This window comes from Triticum urartu, chromosome 5A (genome assembly GCF_056163025.1).
Source record: "Triticum urartu cultivar PI428250 chromosome 5A, HENAU_Tu73, whole genome shotgun sequence".
Classification (NCBI taxonomy): domain Eukaryota; kingdom Viridiplantae; phylum Streptophyta; class Magnoliopsida; order Poales; family Poaceae; genus Triticum; species Triticum urartu.
The window spans coordinates 313,492,319-313,503,274 of record NC_141877.1 but is presented as its reverse complement, the minus strand read 5'-3'; the positions used below and the strand labels follow the sequence as shown (position 1 = coordinate 313,503,274).

General features: G+C 46.9%; 1 protein-coding gene across 1 annotated transcript; it reads left to right on the top strand.

Annotated features, from left to right (window-relative positions):
- Window positions 1–4,034: 4,034 nt before the first annotated feature.
- On the top strand, window positions 4,035–4,772 carry LOC147971203 (uncharacterized). Its single transcript, XM_087522854.1, has one exon. It carries the CDS (start codon window positions 4,035–4,037, stop codon window positions 4,770–4,772), a length of 738 nt encoding a protein of 245 aa, XP_087378980.1.
- The last annotated feature ends 6,184 nt before the right edge of the window (window positions 4,773–10,956 follow it).

Genomic DNA, 10,956 nt, shown 5'->3' with positions numbered 1-10,956 from the left:
GTGAAAGCTTCGCGTCCGAGTAGTGCTTGATAGCCACTTTGGAACGGAGCGATGTGGAAGGTTAAATGTTCGCTACGGAAGTTATCGGGGAAGCCGAATATAACTTTAGTAGCAGGGAGCCGTGCAATGAGCCCCTGGGCCTGGCGTTGCTCCTTTAAAGGTAGTATTGCTATGGCAAATTTTTGTTGGGTCTACCCCATTTCGCGGATTGTATCCCGATATATCAGGTTTAGACTGCTGCCACCGTCCATCAGGACTCGTGTGAAGTGGTATCCGTCAATTATTGGGTCTAATACCAGGGCAACCCATCCTGCACGCCGGATACTTGCTGAGTAATCACGATGGTCGAAAGTGATCGGTTGAGACGACCAATGGCAGGACTCCGCGGTGATAGGCCCTTGGGCATTTTTTTCTGGGAGTGCCGTTTTATTTCTTCCCTTGATCACGTGTAACACGTTTACTGTTTTGACTTCTGGGGGAAATTTCTTTTGTTCCCCAGTGTCTTGCTTGAGAGGCTCATCCTCATCTTCACTTGGTGTATCCTCCCCCTTGTGTACGGCGTTGAGCTTGCCGGACTACTTGAAGACCCAACATTCTCTATGGGTATGATTAGCAGGTTTGCCAGGGGTGCTATGGATCTGACATATTTGGTCCAGAATTTTGTTTAGGCTGGACAGTTCGTCTCTGGCGCCTTTAGAGGGCGGCTTTTGCTAATCTGGCCGAGAGCTTTTGAATCCGGCGTTTACTGTCGTGCTCTTCGTGCTGTCTTCTTTATTCCGGCGTTTGTTATTGCTGTTGCACCGTGATTTCCCGTTTCCATCTCTAACTTTAGATGTACTGGGGTCGCTGGTGCTGCATCTGGCTAGCCAGCTGTCCTCACCCGCACAAAAGCGGGTCATGAGGCTTGTTAATGCTGCCATTGTTCTCGGCTTTTCTTGGCCGAGGTGTCTGGCAAGCCATTCATCACGGACGCTATGCTTAAAAGCTGCCAAGGCTTCGGCACTCGGACAGTCAAAAATTTGGTTCTTTTTAGTAAGAAACCTGTCCCAAAGTTTTCGGGCTGACTCTCCGGGCTGTTGAGTTATATGACTCAAATCGTCCGCGTCCGGAGGTCGGACATAAGTCCCTTGAAAATTTGCGCGAAAACCGTCTTCGAGCTCTTCCCAGCTTCCAATGGAGTTTTCGGGGAGGCCTTTAAGCTAGTGACGAGCTGGCCCTTTGAGCTTGAGGGGTAAGTACTTGATGGCATGGAGATCGTCTCCTCGAGCCATATGAATATGGAGGATATAGTCCTCAATCCAGACCCCAGGGTCTGTTGTTCCGTCGTATGCCTCTATGTTTACGGGTTTGAATCCCTCTGGAAATTCATGGTCCAACACCTCATCTCTGAAACATAGGGGGTGTGCGGCGCCCCTGTATCTAGGTGTACCGCGTTGTTCGGATGTTTGTTGTGTTACATTGTATGCTGGGGCGCACTTGCGTGGTCCATAGATGGATCTGGTTGCGCCGTCCTTTTGGTGCGAGCCCTCGCGTGGATCGCGTATTGTCTTGTGAGTGGCATTGTTTGCCGCTCTATGTTGGCCGTGAGGTCGTCTATCCGGCCAGGTGGCTGTTTTGATTTTTGGTTGTGGGGGGTCTGAGGCCTCCTCATCGAATTCAGGTAGCAACTTCCGCTTTGGGTAGCTCTTGGTGGGGCGATTGTCGCTGTACTTCGCTGCTGTGTTGAGTACTTTACTCCATCTGATTTGGAGTGTGTCCTGCGCAGCCTTGAGCCTTTGCTTCTGCTTTTTCAGACTCCTCGCGGTGGCAACAAGCCTTTGAAGTGCATTCTGCTGCTCCGGGTGCCTGTCCGGCGTTATGTCGTCCGGACTATTATCTTTGACAGAATTGGTTTGTTCGGTTTGATTCCCCGTATTGCCGTGGTCCGGCAGTGGTTCGCCCTGCTCCAACGCTGGGTCTGTATGATCGTTATTTCTGACGAGGCGGGATTTGGGGCGGCTCTTGCGCCGCCGCTTTGACTGCTTCTCGAGGGAACAAGCCTTCGGTGCGTCCTTCCGTTCCTCGTCATCGTCTTCTTTCGGTGTGTCCACCATGTATACGTCATATGATGAAGTGGACGTCCAGTGCCCTGTGGGCGGTGGTTCCTCTTCGCCTCCCGCATCGTCTCCATACCGTCGATGTCTTCGGAGTTAAAGTCGAGCATGTCGGTTGAGTCATCGACAGTGGCTATTAAGTGGGTGGTAGGTGGGCGTCGAATTTCTTCATCGTCCGCATCCCAATCCTGTTGGCCATAATCCGGCCAGGGCTCTCCTGACAAAGAGAGAGACCTTAGTGAATTCAGAATGTCGCCGAAGGGCGAGTGCTGAAAGATATCTGCGGCGGTGAATTCCATGATCGGCGCCCAATTGGATTCGATTGGCAGGGGCGCGGGCGGTTCGGAGTCAGAAAAAGAGTCCGGCACCTTGGAGTCATGGGTTGCGCAGAGGATTATGCTGGTGTTTGGCTCAATCGCCGTTGAGACTGCAGCCCCTGAGGTGGTGTCTAACCACCTGTCCTCGATTGGCATAGCTGGCTCCAAGCTAAGGGTCGGAGCTGGTGCGGGCGCGGCCTCTGGGGTACTATTCGGCGGCAGAGCTAGGTCATACCCATCGCGACAGTGCGGCGCGCCCGGCTGTGGCTCGAATCCGTCGAAGATCAAGTCTCCGCGGATGTCGGCTGTGTAGTTCAAACTTCCAAATCTGACCTGATGGCCAGGGGCATAGCTTTCAATCTGCTCCAGATGGCCAAGCGAATTAGCCCACAGTGCAAAGCCGCCGGATATGAAGATCTGTCCGGGGAGAAAAGTCTCACCCTGGACCGCATCGCTATTGATGATAGTAGGAGCCATCAAGCCTAACGGCGACGACACAGAGGAACTCTCAATGAAAGGACCAATGTCGGTATCAAAACCGGCGGATCTCGGGTAGGGGGTCCCGAACTGTGCGTCTAGGCCAGATGGTAACAGGAGGCAGGGGACACGATGTTTTACCCAGGTTCGGGCCCTCTTGATGGAGGTAAAACCCTACGTCCTGCTTGATTAATATTGATGATATGGGTGTTACAAGAGTAGATCTACCACGAGATCAGAGAGGCTAAACCCTAGAAGCTAGCCTATGGTATGATTGTATATTGTGATTGTTGTCCTACGGACTAAAACCCTTCGGTTTATATAGACACCGGAGAGGGTTAGGGTTACACAAGGTCGGTTACAAAAGAGGAGATATCCATATCCGTATTGCCTAGCTTGCCTTCCACGCCAAGTAGAGTCCCAGCCGAACACGAGACGAAGTCTTCAATCTTGTATCTTCATAGTCTAACAGTCCGGCCAATGGAGATAGTCCGGCTGTCCAGAGACCCCCTAATCCAGGACTCCCTCAGAGGGTGTCTACGCTCTCAATGTTTAACAACTACCATGATAGTTAAATAAAATTTATTCCTTTGCAGTAGGGAAAAATTGGCTTTACGCAAAACTGTAACCATAGAGCTTTCCACCAGCCATATATGCATGTAGTATAGCTTTATTCTTCCATTACTCTCTATGTGTTACATTGCCAGCATATTCCATGTGCTGACCCATTTTCGGGCTGCAACGTTCATGTTGCAGACTTTTCAGACAACGAGTAAGGTGCCTTTAGGTCGTAGTTCTATACTCAGTGATGCCGTTGGAGTTGATGGACTCACTTATCTTCCAAGCCTTCCGCTGTTATCGTTATTAGATGGCCTTAAGCCATATTTATTGTAATAAGTTCTCTTTTGAGACATTCGATGCAATAAGTGTGTGATTGCCCTGTTATAAATCCTTCAAGTACTGTGCGTGTCAGCATTACTGATCTAGGGATGACACTAAAGCACAGAGATCGGACTGTTTGAGGTCTGGTCGCTACAAGATGGTATCAGAGCACACACTGACTATAGGACACGACCACTAAGCTAAAGCCCTAGATCAATACTCCCTCTTCTCATTTCTGACTCCTCATCTTTTCTACTCTTATAGGATGGCGGATGCAAGGAACAAGTTCACGCAACCGGATGAAGATACACCCTTTGGACGTCACTTGAAGGAAGTCAGTAGATACCTGAACATCGGAGTACCAAGTTTCACCGGAACCTACAACGCCACTTCACCTGAAGAGGAGCGCTGGATGATTAAAGTTCAAGTTCCAGGAAGGACGTTCATGCCCGTCACTAAGCCCATAGAGTTTTCCTTTGATGCACCAACCTGGAGTCTAGGAAAGAGCATGGCAGCCCACATCACTATGGGACGCATTGGAGAAGTATACCACAAGGATCTCAAGGATACTATCTACCAGATTTGTGGGCGCCGAGATGAGCAATGGGAGATGATCAGCACCAGGAAGGATAGATCAATTGCAGCTTTCATCCAGGAGTTAAACCAACACATTCGACGCCAGGAGAACCAAATGTGCGCAGGCATGATAGACCTGAAGAAGGCCATGACCAAGATCACGGAGCTGGAAGAAGAACTCAAGTCTACACGCGATGGATATGAGGAGGAAATAGCAACACTCATGGAGAAGAACGATGATCTGAAGAAGAAGCTAAAAATATTCATGGGATTTCCTGCAACTAGAGGAGAAGACGAAGATTGCACTTGTCCAGAGAACTACATCATCATCGACGACACCGACTTGGACCCAGACGATAGCGATGATGACTATGTTGATGAAGTCGGAGCAGATATCATGGAGTCTTCATCGGAGCAGTTTTTCTAGTCGACCCCATATCAGTAGTAGTATTTCCCCATGTATCTAGTATAGCCCGAGCACTTTTGTAATGATAGATAGACCGTTGTATGCCCTTGTTTGATTGAATGAAGTGATTTTGTTTGCATTTGCCTCATGTGCATATGGGTAGTGTTTTCCCTCTAGACCTCATTCTATTTATATTCTCCTCTTTTCTAAACCCCCCAGATGCCTCCGAGACGTGACCATGGATTTGCTTTCCCACCGGAGCTCACTCAGTTGATCCAGCAGCAGAATACGTTGATGCAGTTGCTAGTCCAGAATCAGAATCAGGGGAACAACAACAACAACAACCCACCATCGCCACCACCTGTGGATCACTTAACCCATTTTCTTAGGCTGAATCCGCCGGTGTTCTCTAGTAGCACCGAGCCTATAGTAGCAGATGGTTGGCTCTGCAAGATTGGAAGGGAGTTAAACACTACAGGATGTACTGATGCTGAGAAGGTGCGCTTTACCGCACATCAGTTGGATGGACCAGCAGCATCATGGTGGGAGAATTACACTATCACCTACCCTATAGCCACAGTGACATGGCACCAATTTCAGCAAGCTTTCCGTACTGCCATGTGTCAGCAGGAGCTATGGCCATGAAGAAGCGTGAGTTTCGCAACTTGCGCCAAGGAGGACGGACAGTTGGCCAGTATGTGGATGACTTTAGTAAGCTAGCACGTTATGCCCCAGATGACGTTGCTACGGATGCAGCTAAGCAGGAGAAGTTTCTGGAAGGACTGAATGATGAGTTGAGCATGTAGTTTATGGTAGCAGGCTTCAACAACTACCAGGAGTTGGTAGATCACGCTCTTATGATTGAAGGGAAGCAACAGCAGATTGAAAACCGCAAGATGAAGTATGGACAAGGGAAGTACAATTCTGGAGCTCAGCAGAAGCCACGTTTTACCCCTAAACTGGGATGACATTTTCAGCATACCCATGGAGGAGGCAGCTCGCACAATCATAATGGCCCCAAGAATGGTAACAGGAGTGGAGGAAGCAACGGCCAGAACCATACCAACCCATCGACGCCAGCCAAGAGAGACCTGAGCCAAGTCACTTGCTATAAGTGCCAGAAGACTGGACATTACGCCAATGAATGTCCTGAAGCCCAGAGTGGAAATGGCAATGTAAGCTCTGGGAAGAAGCCGAACCCTTTCAATAGGGGACAGGTGAACCACGTTAACGTGGAGGAGGTTGAAGCTCAGCCAGATGCAGTAATAGGTAAGTTTTTGGTTAAGACATTTACTGCACTCATTCTTTTTGATACTGGTGCATCGCATTCATACATCTCAAGGGGATTTGTGGATAAGTATAAACTGCCAAACCAAGCCCTTAGGTCACCCATGTTAGTAACCTCGCCTGGAGCAGAGTATATGGCTAGTCTATGGTGTGATCGGTTACCATTAAGGATTGGTAACTATGCATTTCCCTCGGACCTAATAGTATTGGAATCTCAAGGATTAGATGTGATATTAGGCATGGATTGGTTATCGAAGTATGGAGGGAACATTGAATGTGCCAGTAAGTCAATTTTGCTTACAACACCAGAAGGAAGAAGGATCAAGTATGTATCCCGGCATGTGCCGAAGAGGACTCAAGTAAATTCCTTATCAGGAGTTGTGCAGGAGGAAGTACAAGTGGTGAAGGATTTCCCTGACGTATTTCCGGAGGAGTTGCCAGGCATGCCACCGGATAGAGATATTGAGTTTTTGATTGAGCTTTTTCCAGGCACACGGCCCATATCTAAGAGACCATACAGGATGCCCGCAAAAGATTTGGAGGAGATTAAGAAGCAGATTAAGGAGTTACTAGATAAAGGTTATATTCGCCCAAGTTCTTCACCTTGGGGATCGCCAGTACTTCTAGTGGAGAAGAAGGATGGATCGTTAAGGATGGTTGTTGATTATCGAGGATTGAACGAAGTAACAATCAAGAACAAGTACCCACTTCCGATGATCAATGATCTATTTGATCGATTGCAAGGAGCTAAGGTATTTTCCAAGATCGATCTGCGATCAGGATACCATCAGTTGAAGATTCGAGAGCAGGATATACCTAAGACGGCTTTTACCACCAGGTATGGGCTGTACGAGTATACCGTTATGTCATTTGGTCTGACTAATGCACCTGCATATTTCATGAACATGATGAACAAGGTGTTTATGGAGTTTTTGGATAAGTTCGTCGTGGTGTTCATTGATGATATTTTAGTCTACTCAAAGAACGAAGAGGAGCATAAGGAGCATTTTTGTTTGGTACTTGAGAAGCTCAGAGAACATCAGTTATATGCCAAGTTCAGTAAATGTGAGTTTTGGTTGAAGGAAGTTGGATTCCTCAGACACGTTATATCCGGAGAAGGTATAGCAGTAGATCCCACCAAGGTTGTCACTGTGACAAATTGGGAAGCACCAACAACAGTTGGAGAGATCCGGAGTTTTCTTGGACTTGCAGGATACTACCGGAGATTCATTGAGAATTTCTCAAAAATTGCGAAGCCTATGCCGGAGTTGTTGAAGAAGGATACCAAGTTCAAATGGACTGAGGAATGTGAGGCCAGTTTCCAGGAGTTGAAGAAATGTTTGGTTACATCACCAGTATTGATTCTGCCAGATCAGAGCAAGGATTATGAGGTGTATTGCGACGCTTCACGTCGAGGACTTGGAGCAGTGCTTATGTAGGAGGGAAGAGTTGTTTCGTATGCTTCACGACAGCTGAAACCTCATGAGTTGAATTATGCCACGCATGATTTGGAGTTAGCAGCCGTAGTGCATGCATTGAAGACTTGGAGACATTTTCTCATTGGAAACCATTGTGAAGTATACACGGATCACAAGAGTTTGAAGTATATTTTCACGCAGAAGGAGCTAAATCTCAGGCAAAGGAGATGGTTGGAGCTCATCAAGGATTATGATATGAGATTGCATTATCATCCCAGAAAGGCTAACGTAGTAGCCGATGCGCTGAGCCGTAAGAGCCATGTCAACACATTAATGACGGGAGATTTACCGAAGGTGTTAGCCGAAGACCTTCGTGAGCTATGTTTGGAGATAGTTCCGAGAGGCTATGTAGCAGCATTGGAGATTCAGTCTACTTTGATGGATAAGATCAGAGAAGCTCAGAAAACTGACAAGGAGGTTGCCTCTATAAAGGAGAAGATGAGCAAAGGTAAAGTTAAAGGATTTCGTGAGGATGAGAACGATACCCTATGGTTTGAAGACCGTGTTTATGTGCCTAACGAGCTGGAGATCAGGAAGTTGATTCTGCAGGAGGCCCATGATTCACCATACTCGATTCACCCAGGAAATACCAAGATGTATTTGGATTTGAAGGATACTTTCTGGTGGACCGGAATGAAGAAGGATATTGCGGAGTATGTAGCAGTTTGTGATGTATGTTAGAGAGTAAAGGCAGAGCATCAGAAGCCAGCAGGATTGCTACAACCATTGCCGATACCCGAATGGAAGTGGGATAAGCTAGGCATGGATTCCATCACGGGATTACCCAGGACCTGTTCAGGCTATGACTCGATATGGGTAGTAGTCGATCGCTTGATGAAGGTAGCTCATTTCATCCTAGTAAAGACCACCTACACCACTGCTAAGTTGGCAAAGATATACATGACCAGGATCGTATGTCTGCATGGAGTTCTAAGGAGCATTGTATCAGATAGAGGAACCCAGTTTACCTCAAAGTTCTAGAATCAATTGCACGCAACTTTGGGTACCAGGCTAGAGTTCAGTACAACTTTTCATCCGCAGACAGATGGACAGACCGAGAGAGTCAATCAGATTTTGGAGGATATGCTGAGAGCTTGTGCGCTAGATTATGGATCTATTTGGGACGACAATTTACCATATGGAGAGTTCTCCTACAACAACCGTTATCAATCCATTTTGAAGATGGCCCCTTTCGAAGCCTTGTACGGAAGAAGGTGCAGAACACCATTGTCGTGGGATGAAGTTGGAGACAGCCAGTTGTTTGGACCGGATTTGATTAAGGAGTCTGAACAAAAAGTGAAATTGATTCGCGATAGGCTCAAGGTAGCCCAGTCCAGGCAAAAGAGCTACGCGGATTCTAAACGCAAGGAGACAATTTACGAAGTCGGAGACCGAGTTTATCTTCGAGTATCTCCACTTCGGGGAGTTAAGTGCTTTGGAGTTAAAGGAAAGTTAGCGCCACACTTTGTTGGACCATACAAAGTTTTGGAGCGTATGGGAGAAGTTGCCTACAAGTTGGAGTTGCCCGAAGGATTGTCGGGAGTTCATGACGTGTTCCACGTCTCCCAGTTGAAGAAGTGCCACGCAGAGATGGCGGACATACCGCTGAGAGATACAGTGCCGTTGGAAGCAATTCGGTTGGATAGTGATTTGACCTATGAGGAGAAACCAGTCAAGATTCTTGAGTATGCCAGCCGAGTCACCCGCAGCAAGGTTATCAAGTTTTGCAAAGTTCAGTGGAGCCACCACACCGAGGATGAAGCCACCTGGAAGCGAGAGCAAGAACTGCTGAAGGACCACCCTCACCAATTTTCTAGCCAACCCGAATCTCGAGGGCGAGATTCATCTTAAGGGGGGTAGGTTTGTAACATCCCAAATTTTCAATTTGGAATGTTATACATTAGGTCATCACTGCATATCATATTTTATTTGCTTTTGGCCTGATCCAGAAATTCTATGCAACTCAAGGACCCACGGAGAGAGTTGGGGATTTCGTTATTTTCATATTTGGGGGTTTTCTCAAATTTTGAAAATAGGATCATTGATTTTGTTTATTCTATCTTCAATTATTTCTATAATAAAAATATTAGAGAGGGAATAAAATGACTTTCCCAAAATAAATAAATATTGAAGGTTTAATAAAAAATCAAGTAAGATTTTATTTCGGAGTTTTCTCGCTATCTTATTTGAATTTAGGAAAAATTGCACGTTTTCAAAACTGCATTTTAGGGCCAAGAAAATGTTCATCCTGTTCTAAGTACTTTGTTTAGACGGTGAAAATTTGTTTTGGCATTTTTTTAGATTTTTTATTTATTTTTCTAGGTTTTTTCTTAGTTTGGCAGGATTTTTTTTTTAAAAACCTCACCCGCGCCCGACTGGGCCGAAGCCCAGTCGAGCCAGGCCCGCCCGCGCCACGGCCTCTCCGTCCCGTGCCGCCACCGGACTCGGGAGAGTCCGAGCCGCTGCCGCCTGACCCCCTCCCCAAGTCGGAGCCGCCGCCGCCTCTCCCCCTTTAAATACCACCCGGGCCCCCTCCCCTGGAGCCCTGAGTCGCCGCCGCCGCAGCCCCTCACCGCCGCATGCCGCCACCTTGCGCCGCCGCCACCGGAGCCTCGCCAAACCTCGTCGGAGCCGGAGCCGAGGTAGCCGCCCGCCGCCCTGGTTTTTTCTAAAGAAACCGATCCGGTTTTTTTAGAAAACCCTAGATTCATTTTTTTATAAATAGATCGGTTTTATTTTCTGGTTTATTTATTTAGCGAGCATTCGCCCGTTCGTTCATTTTAACGGACGAATTCGTCGTTTAGTTTCAGTTAACGAACGTTCGTTCGTTAATCTGTTCGTCGGTTTTTTTTCTCGGATTTTTCCGCGGTTATTTCTGATCGCGATTTCTGATCCGATTTTCGTTCTAGTATAACTTTTCGCTCTTTTATCGGAATCAGGCAATTCAAGCGCCTGGATTTCTGTCTCGAAACCCTCTTTACGTTTAACCAACTCAAACAAGTTTTTGCATCGATAAAATTTGACTTAGATCCAGATTAGTAAACGAAGTTTGTTTCTTTCGCCGTTTGACTTTCGTTGCTTCGTTCGATTTGATTCTTTTTGCAAACCGGAGTTCTTAAGTTGAACTTTCTGGTTAGTTTTCTTATTTGAGTTTTACCCGTGCATTAGATGAGTACTTATTGTATGCTTGTTTGTTTGCGGTAGAGTACCCGGAGTGCGCCACTTGCTACTTCGAATCTCTAGGTTTCACGGATCATTAGCAAGGCAAGTAACACTTTGATCATACCTCTTTACTACCCAGTTTTATTGCATGAGATCAATCCTCAAACAATTGCACGATTTAGGATCTGATTAATATGTGGGTTTTGGGAAGTAGATGTGGTAGAAACTATTACCTGTTTTATTATCAACCCTTAGGAGTTACTTCTACGTTTGATTAT